Source organism: Saccostrea cucullata, unplaced genomic scaffold, assembly GCF_032062105.1.
Source record: "Saccostrea cucullata isolate Sc308-1 unplaced genomic scaffold, CSIRO_AGI_Scuc_v1 ctg443, whole genome shotgun sequence".
Classification (NCBI taxonomy): domain Eukaryota; kingdom Metazoa; phylum Mollusca; class Bivalvia; order Ostreida; family Ostreidae; genus Saccostrea; species Saccostrea cuccullata.
Window position 1 is genome coordinate 170,457 of NW_026932961.1, and position 20,472 is coordinate 190,928.

Sequence of the window (20,472 nt, forward strand, 5' to 3'; positions counted from 1 at the left end):
ACTTTGCGCACAATTTGAGCGACTTTGCCATTATCGAACTCAATACGGGGGTAACACGTAATGTGTAAAAATGCTAAATTCTGGTGATTACCTTCCAACCCCACCCCATCCCCTCAAAATACTTAAAATTGGTTCGCAAAAAAATGTACAATATGCTCATAATTTTCAACACAACAATAAAATATTTTTTGATATATTTAATTAAGCAAAAAAACTAGAATGAAACTCATTCTTGAATAAATGGAAATTCCAGTGTGATTATGGTTTATTTTGTTGCCATGGCAACTGAAATGATATTTTTAAAACCATTTTCAGAAACTACACAATACCTGCTTTCAGAATATATATACATGTACATTGGTATATACAAAAAATTCAAGAAATACTAAAAAAAATGCATTGAAATCTTAATATCAATTTGTCTAGAAATGCTTAAAATCTTTGCCATGGAAGGGGTTAAGGGTATTCAAATAAGAATTAAATATTCTCAGACACACAGCTATAAATTTCAGAGCTTTTTTTCATCTTTTACCTTCTTTGACTTAATTTGTCAAGTACAATGTGCAGACACCCTAGCTATTAGCCAAAAATATAACTCTTCTTTATTCTTTAAATAATGCATAGACCTTTCTCAAACAAAATGAGGAAAATAAATCTATATAAGGTCTAAAAGTGTCTGTCTAAGGAAAATGTAATGGGAAGTTCTTTCTTATGAACATGATGAACTAAGTCCCCTATATTGATAACTTTACATATAACCTTACTAATCCTATTTTCTGGCAGATACATGTAAGTCAGCTAAATTAATCTGCACGACATCAAGATCACACCTTAAATTTTTATAAGAGTCTGCAAAATGTGTTAAACCTGACAGCTGCAAAACTTGATCTTGCAAATGAAATTCACAGCATGTCCGTCTAATAAACCTGGATTTAAATTTTAAAAAAATGTAATAAAAATTGAAGAGCAACTGATATGTAGAGCAAATATTGCTGTGCACAACACTTCTGGGGCTGAATATCAGTTCCACTTTTTATCCACTGGCTGGTAACTTTTCTACACTATAGGAATTAAAACAATCATTTATTTTGCTCCTTTGTTTAGTTTGTGGTCTAACATCCATCTCGAAAATTTATTTTTTATATGAAGATGCTAACACTTAATTACTCGTGAATTTAGGGCTGCAAATTTTGACCTTTATTCACACTCTGCACAAATTAGCAGTAATTAAGTTCTTTTTTTATGTCAGCACCAATTGTGACACAAATTGTGTTTATATACTGTCTCATCCTAAGAACTGTCTAGTCTCCATGACCTGTAATGGGATTTGAACCCAGAACTCTTTACTCTGTGACTCCAGAACAAGAACAAACACTCTGACCATTGCATCACTTGGGGGGGGGGGTATTTCCCTAAGAAAATGTGGGTACACATTGTATCTTTGCTTATACTTGAAATTTACTTAATCACGTCCCCTACGTTAAAAACAATCAGTGAAGATTAATTAATAACAATTTACCATTCAAAACATAAAATCATACGTACATTCTTCTTTCATGCCGACTTCTCGACATCTTTTGAGGCGGCACGACTGACATTTCCGTCGCATCCACATGTCCATTTCACAATTTCCGCCATATTTACAGTTGTAAGTAGCACCTCGTGTAATACTGCGACGGAAAAATCCTACAAACATAAAATATAAAACATAATCTGCTGCATTTCAACCTCAACAGTTTTGTAATGAAGAAATCAAGGACATTGGTTTGTAGTTATTTTCTATGCAGATGCATTGACTGACACATTTGGTTTAGTACACCTGGTGGCGATTTTGACCAAGCGCTTGCTAGATGACATTCCAGCTCTTAAGACCTCGAAACCATAAAAACGCATGGTCATTTTTCATTACACTAAATAGTTTATTTTAATGGACATTATTAAGGGGATTAAATTTTAAGGACATACGCAAGGTACCGGTCCTACTGATAATTTTTCAAGATATTCTAAATTTAAACTTATAATACCATATTACATGTTCTTAGACAAAAAATCAGTATGCGTTACCAGGGGTTTTGAAAAGATATTAAATTTTGAAAATTTTTGCATGATTCAAAGAAAAAAGTACAAAAATAACAAAACATAAATTTCAGATTTATTTTTTCATCAAATTTTGTTTTGGAAGAGGTGTACAAATCCATAGACATTAAAAATATTGCACACAGGTCCTTCATTTAGTGGAACTCTTCAACTCCAGGGAAGAACCTAATAAAGTTCAGTCTAAGTTGCGTATGACCTTAAGTCATAGGTATTAGACTCAATCCAGAAAAAAGTATAAGAACCTAAAATTTAACTCAAATTAAAATTTTCAAAATATCAAGAATGTTCTTAAGAATATAAATTTTCTATAAATGGAAAAATGAATAAGAAAAATATAATAATAAATGATCAAGCTTTTGATTTACTGCTAATCCATCTGAATGCTGTAAAAGGTGAAGTATATTTGATGTGCCTCCAGTAATGAAATAATTAAAATAACCTGACAAACTACTCTTTCATAGGTTTGCTTTCGATAGGAACCGTCCAATAATCTAGACAAAAAAGATTTATGTTCTCTTCATAAATTATCATAATTAACATGGACAAGTTCTATATATAAATTTTATATATAACATTTTCTTATAAAATTGAAGTATATAAATTGGAACAAAACATGGGCCATGAAAAATAACTTTGGTTTGCAGTTGGACGGATTCAAACATTGTTTAAACCTAGCTTGCGATCAAATTTAGAACTGCATGTTTTAGTGCTTTATATTTCTTTTAAATTTTATTGTTTTTGGTGAGTGTGACATTGAATTTCAGTAGCCAGCCCCCTTGGCAAGCATGATGGCTCTTTCTGTAGCCCAACAGTCCTGGGCTTGTGGGGTACCATCACAATAAAGTACAATCCTAACTGCATAGGGTTCTCACATTACATGTCTATAATCCGGTAATAGTTTGACTCACTGACTTAATGGCTTGATTTTTTCTCATTTTTTTCTCTCAGTTGGTATCAATCTGATATAATTGTTGTAAATCGCCAGGAAGCAGTGCTAAATCAGACATTTTATGCTGCAATCTTGCAGTAATCTTCATACTGTCAAGGAGAAGGCCAAGAAGTTACCTGTACTTACATGACTATTTATATTGAACAGTCATTTCCATAAAACATGTTTCAGTTTGGTACATTAAGTATAAGCAGGTTATATTATTGATAATGAATAAAACAGATAATACTTATAAGAGAGACTATTTTCGAATGCTGCCACTATAAACCACCTCAATATCATGTAATAAATATTAGCAAATTAATTAAGTCCTCAAAGTTGGTTTAGGGTAATTATCAATATTTCATATGAATTTTAGGATACTCTCAGAAATCAAAAATTCGATAATTCTCATAGAAAACGAGGTATGCTTTATTTCTTTCTCCCTATATAAAGATGATGTTTTAATCACATTGTCCCATGACTTTTTTAACCAATCAAATAACTTTCTAGATAAAGTGAAACTTGTCTGATCTTGATATTGTGTATCCTAAAACCTTACCTAATACAATCTAAACTTTTTAAAGTTTCTTTTAGTAAAATTCTATTGTTAACAATGTTGTCTATATAATCCAGAATGTTCCCTAAACCGGCCTACATGTCTATATAATCCAGAATGTTCCCTAAACCGGCCAATGTGTCTATATAATCCAGAATGTTCCCCAAACCAGCCTATGTCTATATAATCCAGTGTTCCCTAAACCGGCCTATATGTCTATATAATCCAGAATGTTCCCTAAACTGGCCTACATGTCAGTATAATCCAGAATGTTCCCTAAACCGGCCTACATGTCTAAATAATCCAGAATGTTCCTAAACCAACCAACATATCTAATATATAATCCAGTAATACTGATGTTCCCTAAACCGGTCGATTTCTTTGAAACCAGTGGTGTCCAAATTAGACAAGTTTCACTGTACTGTAAAATCACATATTATCTTGGGGTCAAATTTTCTGTGGTTTCAGGAAAGAAATTCGAGTTCCTGGGATTTAATTTCCTGGATGAAGAATTGTTTAGTAGTAATGTCTGTGAAAAATTGCATTTCATGGTGGACATATACTTGTAGGTCTCTTCATACCTCTAAAACCATGAAAATTAACCCCTGTTAGAATAAGTGATTTCACTGTATTTGACATAATGTGTAGTAGTACCTTTACATCCCTCACAACTGAGAGCATTATAATGGTAGCCCGAGGCCCGGTCTCCACAAATCCGACACAATTCCTCCTCGATGCTCTTTCCTGGAACACCTGCCCCCTTCTTCTTTTTGTCGATGATAGTGCTGGTGACCATGCGGTCAGACTGTCCATACTGGTAGTCCCCCTCCCCTGGGATAAACGGCCCCGTGGGACTGAGGACCATGTTGTCTAAGGAGGTTTGTGGGTCCGGGTGAGGTTCTTCATGGAGTACTGTAACAAATTAAGATAGATAATCAACATCCGATATAAAACTGCTGCATTAAAATTCTTTTTTTTTAAAGTTACATGTTTTATACATATGACATATTAGTTGAACCAAACCAATCAATACCACTAATGCTAAAAAAAATTTGACTTGAACTTGACCTACATGAATTTATGAAGCTAAAAATATTATGATTTGATCCCCTATATAAATTTAAGATTGTAATTTCTTATGCTATATCACAGTTTGTAATTTTTATGCCTCCATTCAAACCTGGATTACCAACAAAGAGTAAAATACTTGTCTGGAGCATATTTTCTCACCCAATTAGGACCAGTTTAGCCACAACATAATCATAGAGTGCTTTCAGTAGAGGATATACATTGACCTTGAAATAAAGTATAGGATCTAAGAGGTCAAGGACTTAGCAGATCTTTCTATTTAACACCTTACAGACTTTAGCAAATTTTAAACCTCTCTCTTGGGCCTTACCTTGATCGTTTCCCAATATGTGAAGGTGTAGGTCAAAGGTCAAAAAGTGTAGGTCAAAGGTCAAGATTAAATTGTAAAAGCATTTCTTTACAAGTCCCTTTTCATCCTGGTGTTCTTTACTAAGCCTTTTCAGATTTAGTTACCACACCAACAATGTGTAGTTTATTTTTTATAATCAGCACAATTAAAATTGGCACTTCTAAATATAGTTGCACTTTAACAAATAAAAAGCCAATCCTATTTCACCACTTTGAAAGATGAAATGGCCCTTTTTTTGATAATCATTGATTTGAAGATAAGAAACTTGAAATTTTCAGGAAACTGGTTGCATAAATTGTCAATTACGTTGTCAACAGGCATAGAGTGAATGTGTTCACATGCAAGCATATTTCTCTGTAAACATGTAGGGTATATTTTCATCACAGAGCTGTATCTTATCAGTGATGATTATAGATGAAATTTTAACATTACAGCTGAAGAAAAAAGATTGATCGAGTTCCAAGATGTACTTAGTATAAGCAGCTTAATTGTCTAGATTGAGGCTTAAGGATGACGTTTACTCAGGTTTAAGAAAACAGAAAGGAAATTTTAAAAAGTATACAATACCGTATAAGTGGAAATTTTAGCGAGACGCAAATTTAGCGATTTCTACCTAAAATCTGGTATTTTATTTTTAGCGAGAAGTAATTTTAGCGATTTTAAAGTGCTAACTAAAGAGGCCTTAAAAAATAATACGCAATTAATTTTTAGCGATATTCAATTTTAGCCATGTGGCACCCTCACTAATAATGCCAATATTAAATCCTCGCTAAAATTTCTATTTATACGATATGTTAAATCAAAAATTGTTCTAATTGCATAAAATAACTAACTTAAAGTTTTAACTTAATATCAATTCAAAAATTTAATATTTTATTACTCGAAGAAAATAAACAAGAACAAAAATTATTGTATGGTAATGCAGAGGAAATTCAATCTGACTAAATTTTTATTTTTTCATTTTTGTCAAAATTTATTATTTCTTGCAATGTAAAGGTTACATGTATTTTTAAACATCATTTTGCAAATATTACATGTGTTACAGCTCATAAATCATTTCAAATAATTGGATGCTTTGTAATAAAGAAATTCAAAAATATGAACAAAAACCATTCCATACAATATATCTCAATTAAATTTGATCATTGACCCCATATAATATTATTCCCATGAGAATAAGGGCAACAAAAGTAACTTGAGGCTATATAAATAATTTAGAGTTCTTATCATTCAGATTTTTTTAATATTCAATTAAAAATGAGGAAAAATATGAATATGACTAGTTATTTGAAATTGAAATTTAACACAAGAATCATACTTGTACACTGTAATAATTATTCAGTTAATTTTTTGGCCCAAACTATAATTCTGTATGTGTACTTAAAATTTCTTCATACATGCAGCAAAACTATTCTATTCCATTGCTATAATATTCCATTATTTAAAGAGTTGTGTTGCTTGTAATATTTTGTGAGTCAAGAAAAAATTGGTCATAGTTTGAAAAATGAGGTCTTTTTTCCAGTGAAATACTGCAAGGGCCACATTTATATTATAATGAAAAGTAGGTCATTTTGAACACAGAAAGTTATTTGAAATTGAAATTTAACACAAGAAATCATAGTTGTACTTGTGTGCAATAGGTGGTTTTTAGATTGAAAGAATTTATCAGAAATTTGATTTTTTAGTCATCTGAGTAAAGGTATACCTGGCAGCTGTTAATTACTGTATGTGCATGTACTTAAAATTGTGGGCTTTATATTTTAGTGGCTTTGGCATAGACAACAATGTGCTTTTTCATGAATACTGTAAAAAAAAATTGCACAGACATGTATAGCACTAATTCATGATTGCACTAACCACTCAATACTCAGTGATTGCGCTAAATTTTAAATATGCCACTTTATGTACACGTACAGTATATATTATTTTATATCACATTTTTTTGGTGATAATATGCCTACTGGGTATAAAAACCTCCAATGGGACCCATAATATGCCAATTAGGTATAAAAACCTCCAATGGGATCCATGCAAGATGCTGCAGGTATTAAAAAAAACTTTTAAGAAAAAAAGACTTTTTCATATCATGTTTTGATTTACAAAAAATCCCATTAATTGCTTTGCTCAGCTGTAATTCTTAAACATTAACAGTTCACATTATATTTTTCTTCCTGTTCATCAACCACTTGAATGATATTTGCATATCTGATGCCTTTACAGACCTTTAAACCATAGCCATGATTATGTATACATAATCAAAAATATTGACATAACTGCACTTCTTTCCTCAGGGGAATCTAATGGTAGTGCACATAACCTAATCACACTTACAAATCTATCAAGGTTTGTGAGCAGCATGCCCAGTGGAGTGCTTACAATGTATATGCACTCACAGCTCATTGAAAAATTGTTGCCATTTTCAACATGGAAACACTGGTATTTCAAAACTGCAAGCCTACTTAAAAGATGTTAAACAAGCTAGTCTATAAAGTGCCAGGGACAGAAGATTTAGCTTCATTGTAAATGGAAATCCTTGTATTTGTTATGTATTTAAGAAACAGAAACATAAACTAACATAATATTTACATATACAATGCTAAAATAAGTACAGTAAAACAAGCTTATAGTGAACACACTTATAATGAATTGAAACTTAACAGCCAAGTGATTTTAATTTTCTTGTGACTTTAAAATATACTGTGAAATCACTAACTTTCATGGGGGTTTACTTTTCGTTGTTTTCGAGGTATGGAGAAATCTACGAATTCATGACGACCATGAAATGTAAAATTTAATATGCATTACTACCATACTCAACAATTCTCCATCCACAAAATCAAATCCCCATATATTGATACTTTTTTCTTAAACCTAAAAAATTTGCTCCCACGAAGATATGTAATTTTACAGTATTGTAAATTTAAGAGATATAATTTGAAGCAAACGCACCAGTGCCCCTGGTACCTTGTTATAAGCATGTTTGACTTATTGACTGCATGTCTAATGAGGCAAATAAAGCTTTTATAAAATGACTTTGTCTAGTAAATTCTGGTTTATTTTCCCAGAATACTGAAAGACTTTTATCCCATGAAGAAAAAAAATATGACTAATCCAACCATAAGACATAGCTTTTTTTTTTTTTTAATCTGTGTTAAAAAAAACTGTTCTTAAAATAATTGTTTCAGAAGTTTCTTTTCTCTCACACTCTCTTATGATCTACAGGTAAACTCATCATCTCCACGTTGGATATGTTGAGAACCTGGGATATTCTGAAGTCCAATCTCTTTTAGAAATCTCTTTATAAGACATGCAGACATTACAGTCCAACATTGTTAAATCTCTTTAATATATTCAGGTTTCTTGCATCATTCATAGAATTCACAAACTAATCAAGTAAGATTGAGAGAAATCCACATAATTAATCCTTATAAAACCTGACTGCCCAGAGATGCTGCAAAGAGCTGAACTTTTCTGTCAGAAAAGATTTCCCCGGGTCATTTAGCTTCTTTGATAATTGACATTAAAAATCAGAATTTTTCATATCGGAAAAATATCACATCTAATATGGAAATCAATTTCCAAGGACTCACATATTAATGTAAATTCCCTGATAATGACTTAAAAAAAATCAATGAAGATAAAAAACAAAGACCCAATTAATTCTGTTCACTTGTCTAATCTCCTGTGTTGTGATCTTAGCATGAGGTGGGCACCATGACTGTCATATCAAGAAACACTGTCTTAATCATTACGAAAATAAATCTTCATTAATATTAATCCGTAAATTATGTGTCATTACATACCACTCTATAAGGATCAAACTGATGCTAAAAGTTCAAAATGTAATATTGTTTCTCTCTCTAATTTTTTTTTCACAAGCATTTATTACGAACTGACTCGATCTATATTGACTTTCTTCTTCAGTGACAAAAATTTAAACATTGTTTAATTTTCATAAAAGTGGGGCATTATAGAACTTTTTTTTTTTTTAATTTTTGAATAAATAATATTTAAAGGAGAACTGCATTTAATAGTTTTTTTTTAAATAAATGAAATTTAAGCATTTAAATCTTCATAATCTAATATCAAATAAATGATAAATATTTCTTGAATACAAATGATGGGATTTGAATTGTCTTTGTGGTGGTGGTGGTGGTGGGGGGGGGGGGTGTGTGAAAAGATTAAAACTTAACACAGTTCGTCATGCTTATGAACCCTCTTATCCCCATACACACAATAATTTTTTTGTCTAACCTGTTCTTACAACTTGAATTTATTACAGACCCTAAAAGGTGCTACTACAAATCAGAAATGAACAAGAGATGTTTGTAAAACACTTATGGCCACCTCCCCCAAAATTGGAATTTTTCTAAGTCCAAAAGGGCATAACTTTGTCAAAAATGGTGCGATCGTACCCAAAACAGAACTTAACCTAGATATTCATCCGATAATTCTTTATACTAAATTTCATTTCAGTATTTGCAACAGCTGTGAAGGAAATGAACGGAAATTGCAAATAAGTGGATTTTTTCCAAGTCCAAGGGGCATAACTCTGTAAAAAAAATGGCGCAATCGTACCCAAAACAGAATTTGACCTAGATATTAATCTGATATATCTGTATACCAAATTTCATTTCAGTATGTGCAACCTGTGCAAAGAAAATGAACAGAAACTGCAAATAATTTGAATTTGTCAAAGTCTAAGAGTATAACTGTGAAAAATGGCGCGATCGTACCCAAAACAGAACTTGACCTAGATATTAATCTGATATACCGTATAAGTGGAAATTTTAGCGAGATGCAATTTTAGCGATTTGTCCTTAAAAACCGGTGATTTGTTTTTAGCGAGATGTTATTTTAGCGATTTTAAAATTCACATTAAAGAAGCTGTTACAAATAAAACGCGATTAATTTTTAGCAATATTCAATTTAAGCGATCTCGGCACCCTCGCTAATAATGCCAAAATTAGATCCTCGCTAAAAATTCTACTTATACGGTATCTGTATAACAAATTTCATTTCAATATGTGCAACATTTGTAAAGAAAATGAACAGAAACTAAGTGGACCGACAAACCTACCAACCAACAGACAGCAGCAAAACAATATGCCCTCCCTTTAAGCTTCGAAGAGGGGTATAAATATACCATTCCCTGCAAGAAGCGTACTGTACCGTTCACAAAACGAAATGAGCCATGCACAAAACAAAATGTACCCTTCATAAAGCATACTGTACCATGGAAGTAGTGTAGTAGCACGTTTTAGGGTCTGTATTATTTAAATTCATAGACACAAGATACTAGTATTTTAAACATAGGTGTCGGGGTCTGGGGGGGGGGGCTTAGCCCACCCCCCCCACTTTTTTATGCAAAGATATACAAAATATATGCAAAGAAAATTGGGGTTTATCTTTTTTTTTGTAGGTTTAGCCCCCCACTTTCAAATTGCTTCCGCCACCTTTGTTAAAAATATGTTAACACTGCTATATTTTAATTCATCAGTGTTATATATTACAAGGTTGAAAACTTTTCTCATTAATTTTACTGCAACAAAGACTTGCAATTCAGAGAAATAAATTAAAACAAAAGTTGCCCTAATTTTGGGACTTGAATGACATGCACTCCATGACATAAAAAACATGGTAAATGGTTATTTGCTTCACTGGTTCATTCAATTACATCTATTTAACAAAACGTTTCTTCAAAATTTTAAAATTGATAATTGTGTTCATGAGCCAATTTTTTGCTGATATAATTGTGCATGATTATACAAGTGAGATTTTTGGGAATTAAAATCTCATATTTAAGGATTATATTACATCAGTTTAGGACAGTTTTGAGGACACATGCCTGACTCATATTCCTGCATACAGTTACTATAATAATCATATCTAAATGCGTTAATTAATGCACTTAATTTTAAAAAAATGCTGCAAATTATCACTTAATTTTGTCAGGTACGCACATACTCAGCTTTTGATGCAAGGTTATTTTGCTATGTTTATATATATATATTGTACAATAATACATGAACAGTCAACCATATGTTTACAATAATAATAATGGAAATTCACATCCGTTATCAGTCAGGGGTGCCACTAAAACGAGAAATAAATAAACTATTTTAATGAGCAATATTATTTAGCATTGTTAAGAGTTACCTCCCTTTAAACATTACTGAAATGGATAATTCTACTGCTTTTTGAAAAAAAAAATGCTGAATAGTAATATTTTAAGATAGCAACTTTTTGTTTGAAACAAAGGATTTTTTTTTTAAATTGATGTCCATTAACATTTTTATCTTGTGAAGAAAACTTCAAATTAACAAGAGATCTTTGTAAAACATTTATGCCCCCCTCCCCCCAAATTGAAATTTTTCTAAGTCCAAAAGGGTATAACTCTGTAAAAATGGTGCGATCGTAACCAAAACAGAATTTGACCTAGATATTCATCTGATAAATCTGTATACTAATTTAAATTTCATTCCAGTATGTGCAACCTCTGCAAAGAAAATTAACAAAAACTGCAAATAATTGGAATTTTACAAGTCCAAGGGACATAACTCTGTCAAAAATGGCGCGATCATTCCCAAAACAGCACTTGACCTCGATATTTATCTGATATATATATATATATATACCAAATTTCATTTCAGTATGTGCAACGGTTGTGTAGAGAATGAACGGACACTCAGTGGACCGACAGACAGCAGCAAAGCAAAATGCCCTCCCTTCTTCGAAGGGGGGCATAATTAACAGCAAAATATGTCTAGAGAATGTAAATTGAACAGGTTAATGTAGATGAAAATGGCTCAGAATCGGTCAAATATATGAGCAATTAATTTGATCATAGACCATAACAATATAGCCATAGCTTAGGTTGATTGATTGCTATTTTGTAGGTTCAAACCCTGACCACAAAAGATCTAAGTCCATTAAATATTGGTATAGCCACAGTTTTTTTGGAGGAGACCTTAGGTAGGTTCTCTGTCACTGGGCAGACATTGGCATGCTGAAAAATTCCCACTACTCAATGGCCCCCGAGCGCCCAATTCAGGGTCTAACTTTGAAGCCACTGGCCTCCACTTTATAGAAATCTCTATCGCTGGAATATTGGTGTCATCTGAATGAGACTTAAAACAACATACAACCATTAATCAATCCAACTGGTGCTCAATTCTATGACTCTTATGTCATTGTGTTTATATCTATCCAGTAGAAAGATCAAGGAACCTCAAGTGCCACATCAGAACAGAATAAAATGTTTCATGTATAAAATATTTGATTTATGTTTTATGCATTATATTTTCAACTAATCAATGCTTATTAGAATTAAAGGATTGCTTGTATATTGTTTAACGCCCCTCTCAAATATTTTTCACTTGTATGGAGACGCCACCACTTGCCGATGGAGAGCTGCAAATTTCCTACAGTGGGATTCGAACCTGCGACAAAAGGATCAACTCCTTTCTTCCCAACTTGAGAGTGGAATGCTCTAACCACTGCACCATGAGGGCAACTAGAATTCAAGGAAATACTGTTTTAAGTTACATGCTTTATCATAAACTGGTTCAAGTAATATACCCCATGAATGATTATCCTAATTAAATCCATATGGCAGGCAGCTAATTGTAGTGATAACCAGTTGACCTTCTAAAACCATTAAGCAATGGACATTTGACAAAAACAACAGTATGGTGTAAAGTCTGAACATTTCAGGTTACAATATTGTTCTTCCCAAAGAAAAAAGTTTCAGTACTTGAGCCTTCATTTTATACTAACTGACCTCCCACTCCCTTTAATAAATTTCTCTCTTTTAAATTGGTAAAATAATCATGATGAATCATGTGTTGGAATCAGAACATTTTCTACAAATCAAATTAAAATACAGATTCTGTCATACTGCTTATTGAACTTTTATTGATTGAGTTACCAATTAAAGTTCAAAATACGTACGAAATTTCCTCACAAATGTATCCATCAAATGTCAAATAAGCTTGGAGTACTAAAACTTCTTCATAACTAATAACAGGTTTATAAAATACATGGAAATTATGAAAGTATTCAAGCTCTGAAGTCCATAAAACGATACCAAATAGGAGCAGAGCAAACACAAACCTCCAAAACATCAGAGGTGGGACTAGGTGACATGGAGGAGTGAGCATCCCCTGCCAACCGGTCCCACCCCCTGTGTGCTCCTTGTCATGATTGGGAAATCATAAAAAAATCTGTGTATCCATAAGACCTCCCCTATCATTCGTTCTGGTATTCCCAATCAACCCTCTGCTAGGGGATAAACCCAAAACACCCTTCCACTCTTTTGTCTCCTGCTATTCCATTCTTACCCTGCTATTATATGATTTAAGCAGAAACTCTAACGAGGATTCAGATTTGTCATTTTTAGCGAGGTTGTCCAGATTGCTAAAATTCAATATCGCTAATAATATTCCAAATCGGAGGTTACCCTTGTCTTTATGTGTTTTATAAAATTGCTAAAAATTACTTTTCGCTAAAAAAATAAATACCAGCTTTATGGGAAAAATTGCTCTTTATGGGAAAAAATTGCAAAAATTTGCAAGTTGCTAAAAATTTGCTTATATTAAGTCGATACATTGACCTAACCATCAACTTATCCTTGTTTACCTTTAGTGGAATTTTTCTCCAGTTCTAAGTCAGTTTCAGCATTGAACCATACCATATCCTTTAGCAGAGAAAATTCTGTCTCCACATTAGGAGCCTTGCTATAACAAATCTCCCTACCAATACAGATACAGGATCTCACAGTCGACAGTCAACTCCGAATAAAATGTGACCCTGGCATCCTTACAGAAATGAATTTGTTTTGATTCCATAATGACAAAACACTAATATCCACATTGACTAAAAAGATAATTGCTAATTAAGAGTTACTGCCGCATCCTCTACCTTTTCCTTTCAAGTATATATACAGGTATATGTTAAATGATAATTTTTACACAATAGATAAAGAAAAGAAATCAATAAAAGCTCCAAATGTTCCGTGAACCTGCAAAAATCACAACACTAGAAGATTTTACTACAAAAAACGTTCTTCACAAGTGATCAATGTTGTCATGAGTTCATCTAGGGGACCTGCGGAATCACTGAAGTGAGAGAGGCGTGCTGTTAATGAACACTGAATTCCAGTTCGGATTCATAAAAATACCTCAGTACCTGCTAATTTTACTGCAGTTCACATTCAAGCAGGTAAATAATAATTCCAGCACTTTTTCACACTTGAATGACCCTCACATGTCATTTAACACAGATGCATAATTTAGGCTTAAAGACTGCAGTAATTCACTTACAGGAAAAAAAACACATAAACACTGCTTGACCTGAATTTTCTCTTTCCAGTCACACATACATAATATTTCAAATACTGATCCAATTAGAATCTGACACCACTGTGATAAAATTCTCACTCTTAATCAATCCATTAATAAGCTATAAACCTGGGTATAGTAGAGATATTGCAGCTACTGTCATTTAATATACAAAGGATTCAAAGCCCTGTGTAAGAAGAGAAGGATATGTTTGATCAATTCCTGGTTCACTAACTGACCGAGCAAACAGAGTTGACCGCTGGAGTTAAACTATGTCCCTGTATAATACAGATCTGCATGTTTAACACATTGCACTTTATGTGGCCCGCTTCTCCAGTGTGAAGGCCGGGTCAACACCAGCTAAAAATAGATCTCATAAGAAAGCAAGGGGCACCCCAAGGGAGGACTATAGAGATCCCAGCTTTTTATAAGGGCCCTGGTAATTAGGCACTGATGGGTGTATAATCCTAGTAACCTACATCAAAGTGACCCATATTAACCAAGTAGAATTTTTAAAAGTCAATATTAGATGATTAAATGTAATTTAAATATTTTTAGAACTCCTTTAAATCATTTATTGAGAAAGTTTAGAATACTTTATTGATTTTCTACAATGATGTACAACTTGTGTACCAGTTAATTTAAGTGCAACATCTTTTTTTTTTAATTAGCATATGAGCATGCAAACACAAAGCATATAAATCTAAAAAGAAGCATATCATTTTATCCATCTAATAAAATATTTTGTGATTCGATCTAGCAAATATTTTTCAGAATAGTAAAATAATATATGTGAAAAAAATAAGTTGAACACTTAATAAGTTAATTTGTTTTGTTTTTTTTAACACAAGTTTGTTCCCATAAATATTCCAACCATCCCTCTTTTACTCCTATTCATCTCCTTTAACATTTATAGCATAATTTATCCTCGCCTGGTATTGTGGTAAAAAACCCTGATCAAAATGATCCATAATAATATTAATAAATGTATGTAAAATTTCACATTTATATATATGTAAATGCATGGTCCTTGTCTTGTACTTTATTAAAAATGTCAATTCTATTCAGACAACAAATTATACATGATCTAAAACCTAGCAAGATTTTATATTCTCTATGCTTTCTAGAACAAAATTTATTCATTTTTTTTTTAAGAAGACAGCTTTATTTAGCATGAGGTAATATACAATAGATTTGTTTCTGAACTTCAATGTTCTTTTATTTCTGAAGAAAACAATATTCTTCTCTTTTCTGTATATCTTTTTCCAGTATTATGTGTGAGACACATGCATGCAGATTATAGATGGCAATGAATATTGGAATTAATTTCCAGGGCATCTACCGGTACCTAATTTATTTTTCAGAGTGCAGACTGAAGGAGTATTCATCAACATAATGCCATTTTTTTTCTCTCGAATATAGCCCTTTTTTCCCTAAGTAGTTATGATACATTTGTAATTCCAAGAAATCACAATTTAAGTTCAATACAAGAAATCACAATTTCAGTTCAATCTACAAGTAGAAAATTAAGCAGATATATATTTCTTAGATGACCTCTCTATGCTGTAAATTAATACAATTTAATAAGCATATGCTTGATAGGACAATTAAATTTCCATCGAAAATTTGCGAAGGGGCAAATATACATGTTAATGAATACCTGCATTCAGAGAAAGTTACATTTCCAATTTAACTTCAAAATAATATGCTAAATTTTATCAATTTTAATAAGATATGTTTAAAGTTTATATAAAAAAAGATGCTTTACTGACCTGCAAGGACCAAATTGAATATGAATACATTAATCAAATGCTTTATTGTCCATCCTTTGACTGATTCATTGTAAATATACAAGCATGATTGCAATGGCATATAAATCCTTTGTTCAGATAAATCAAGTTAAAAAACATATATCGCATCTACAAAAAGTTAAATAATTCTGAAACTATATTTGAAAAAAATACACAACAATATCAAACCTCTGCTGATTTTTCACTGTAAAAGAGTAAATAAATATTTTTGGCCGATTCTTTGACAATCAGAATAAAATGAACGATTCCTTTCATTCTCTTTGACAATCAGAATAAAATGAACGATTCCTTTCATTCAAAGTACCTTTGATTTATTTAAACAATAATATTAGAACACTATAGCAATTTCTTTTAAAAATATATGCAAAGTTCCAATTTGTTCCAAATTGAATCATGAATATTCATAAAGCATCTCAGTTGAAGTTACATAAAAGGAAGCAGGACTTAATTTATACAGGAAATGAGTAACTTGTTATCAACGTTGAATTGCGACATCAATATGGTTACGTATTTGATGTAGTACGTAAAGTAGCTGTGAGAGGCGGAGGATATTACTTTTCACTGTAAAATTTTAATATGTTTATTAAAACAATTGCTACTGATTCATGCTTCCTATAGTGACTATTTATTCAAATCCTATACCTTTTAATTGAACCTATGTTTTATTTACATATTGAGTACCTAATACTTCCCTTGTGCGCATTATAATTCTACTGCATATTTCCCACTGATGAAGTCTAGCTAAGGCGATTCCAGTTCCCCTCAAGCAAGCTTCAGTTATTTCTCTCTGAGCTTCGGGGAACTAGCTGGAATCTTTTGATCCAACCCTCGATCCATTATATTTTTTTGTCAGACTTTCTTTTTCTTTCAATAGAATTTATTTCCCGGCTCACCCTGATAATTTGTTGGTGTAACTCTGCATGATGAGCAATTTTAAAGAGGATTTTTTATTTGCTCTCTTAATTAGGTATGACATGTATCTACCGCTTTATATTAGTTTACCGTAAGTTCAATACGAGACAAAAGTCAAATGCCATTCTTTCCTAATTTGCGTATCAAACACTAGCTTATAATATTGAAGCACGTACTTGATGACTTTTTTCCAGCATGTAATATAAAAATATACGTGACTTTTTATTAAAATTTCTTTATTCCATTATCAACTGTGTTTCATTTCATGCCCACGTTTTGTTCTTTTTTCCATTAATTATATATATTTCAGTTCACATGGTTCAGAAATATTAAATATCAGACACATACTACTTCTGAATTAGGAAACTTCTTCAGTGCATATATGCATATTATTTCTCCAAAACACAAAATTTAATCCATGTTTGTAATAGGATAAAAAGTCCCATAAAGTTGCAGCGCTAATATTAACATGTTTTTCTGAAATTCTTCTTCCAGAATTAAAGGAGTTATTTTTTTTATTTAAATTTTCATGCGATGTTTTGAAAATATTTAAGAATTAGGAACTTAATGTGTGAGAAACTGGGCACTGTGGATCTTTTTTTTTTATCTATCAGATCTCAGTCAGATGGGCCTGCATATTGTACAAGAAACAATTAGAGTTATTTCTCTTTGAGCTATATTGCAAAGTTTCTCCCACAAGTTTACCAAGTGAAACTAATTGTAGTTTTTTTTAATACCTATTCAAGATTTTTTGTTTACCAAGTTAATTTATTTAAAAAATAAATGTATCTCAAGTATACATCCAAGTCTTCTATTTCTATTTCAAAAAGTTAACAAAACTGTAACTTGTCCATTTCATTTAATTTTTACTGCATGAGTAAAAAATAAATAGATAACCCTATCCTCAACTATCAAAATATAGTTATAAGGTATGCCTTACTAAAGTTTATTGTTGTTTAGAGTCCCTCTCTAAAATTTTTTACTCATATAGAGTTACCACCACTTGCTAGTGGAGAGCTACAAATTTTGTCCTATGCTCGGCACTCGGGGCCATTGAGCAGGGAGGGATCTTTTACATGCCAGCCCCTACTGCGACATGGGGCCCGGATTTATATGGTCTCATCCAAAGGACCGGTCTCTACAACGCACAGTGGGATTCGAACACGAGATGTAAGGATCAAGTCCTTACTTCGCGACTGTATAGGGCAGACAGGGGTAGAAACTCCCTAAAATTACAACTCACAAATAATTGTAAGGACAACCAAAACCAGAAGTCTCTGTCGAGACTGAAGCTCTACTGGTTTTTACTTATAGCAAAGGAAGAGAAAAGAAGCAGTTAGGAATTGAAACTTTACAACAGCAATAAATAGAATAATGATCCTTGATTAAGTCTCTTTATGTTCTTAGTAGTGTTGGCAAATCGGACGATTTTTAGTAACCGGTTACTCGCTTCATCTTTCGATGGAGTACCCGGTTATCGAAATTTTGATTTTTATAAAAAATATCCACATCTTTTATTCATCTTATGCTTTACTTATCGTTAGTAGTAATTCACAAATATACTGTATTTGGACATTATATTTACAATACACACATGCGATATTGTAAACGAATTTAGATTTTAGATTAAAGAAAATAAGAAATTTGACACACGAAGAAGACAAATAAAAACATCGTCAATCACCGTCTCACTAATTGCTTTCCTGATGCTTTCCTTTTCAGCCTCCGAAATGTCGCTATCAAGGAGAATAATAATTACATACTCCGTAATTATTAGTTAATTTTCGTTAAGATTTTGAATCAACTGTTCTTTCTTACAGTTACAATCCAAGCTTAATTTGTCTGAGGCGGCATCTCGTTAAGTTCAATTATCAAATGAGGTAATCATAACTCAGGCCTTCAAAAGTTGTATACCCCCAAGCAATCAAAGCTATTAACTATATAAACTGTGAAAACTAATCAAAAAGTCTAACGGTATCTAAATTTAGGGAAATGTGTAAGTATATACATTTATAAACTAGAAAACAATCATTTTATATGCATTTACTATGTAATTTTTTTTATGCGAGTAACCGGATAGCAGTTTTACTAACCGATACTCGCATCGTTCGACGGTTAACCGGTTAACCGGGTACTCGTTGCCAACACTAGTTCTTAGTGTAGTCTACTTGTGTGCCAAGTTATATTATAATCAGATTAAAACTGTATTTGGGTTAGCATTTTGATAGTATTTTACAGAAATTTCTATCTTTAGTAAACAAGGCAATAATGTTCATCGAAATCAAAAAATGATAAATAGAATTGTGTATCTTAGTGTAGTCTACTTCTATGCAAAATTATATTGAAATCAGAACAAAACTGTAGGAGGAGTAGTATTTTTGAAAGTATTTCACAGAAAGTTCTGTGTTAAGTAAACATGGCAACATCGTTCATAAAAATCGAAAACCAATATACCGAATTGTGTATCTTAGTGTAGTCTACTTGTGTGCCAAGTTATATTGAAATCAGACTAAAACTGTAGGAGGAGTAGGATTTTGAAACAATTAATTTCACAGAAATTTCTATTTTTAGTAACCACGGCAACACTGTTCGAAATCAAAAACCGATAAATAGAATTGTGTAACTTAGTGTAGTCTACTTGTGTGCCAAGTTGTATTGAAATCAGACCAATACTGTAGAAGGAGTAGCATTTTGAAACAATTTCACAGAAATTTCTATTCTTAGTAGCCACGGCAACACTGTTCATCGAAATAAAAAAAACGATACAGAGAATTATGTATCTATTAAGTGTAGTCTACTTTTGTGCCAAGTTATATTGAAATCAGACCAAAACTGAAGGAGGAGTAGCATTTTGAAAAATTGTTTACAGACAGACAGACGGACAGACAGACAGCTAGTCAGCTAGACGGATGCCGGACACATTACTATCGCATAAGCTCTTCTGGTCTCTGACCAGTAGAGCTAAAAACGAATTCACAATTTCAAAAGACAACTTGCAGTTTTAAAACGAAAGCTATAAAGAATAGATTGGCCATTAAAAAAAATATTTGTAATTTTTTATATGATCATTGTACATGTCACATGCTTGTTCATTTAAAAGTGATGAAAATAAACAGTAGCTTAAGAGAGAAAGACAAAACAAAATTGAAATAGTTATTTTTTCCTGGATAAAATTTACAATGAAAAAACAACTTGCAAATCTTTTGCAAGTTACAAAATATTTAACTGGCAATTTGGATATTCTAACTCACAATTTGCAAGTTGTACATAGTGAATTCCCAACCCTGGCAGGTGCTCTAACCACTGTGCCAGTCACGAGCGACAAACCTTGCAGGAAAACTTTGCAGCTTACTTAATTAAAGGTATCCCTTACAAAAGTACTGAAA

At 32.2% G+C, this 20,472-nt stretch overlaps 1 protein-coding gene across 2 annotated transcripts in view; it reads right to left on the reverse strand.

The window, feature by feature from the left end:
* LOC134236660 (ecdysone receptor-like) overlaps positions 1 to 20,472 on the reverse strand; it is a 65,313-nt gene that overhangs the window by 13,257 nt on the left and 31,584 nt on the right. The window contains exons 1-3 of one of the 2 annotated variants that reach the window (XM_062718833.1): positions 13,663 to 14,684; positions 4,239 to 4,496; positions 1,546 to 1,686 (exon numbers count right to left, since the gene is read on the reverse strand). In XM_062718833.1, coding sequence (XP_062574817.1) covers positions 1,546 to 1,686; positions 4,239 to 4,496; positions 13,663 to 13,717 — 454 coding nt within the window. In that variant the 5' untranslated portion in view covers positions 13,718 to 14,684. Of the gene's footprint in view, positions 1 to 1,545; positions 1,687 to 4,238; positions 4,497 to 13,662; positions 14,685 to 20,472 lie in introns of those variants that run through there. The other variant, XM_062718832.1, reaches the window with a different exon arrangement.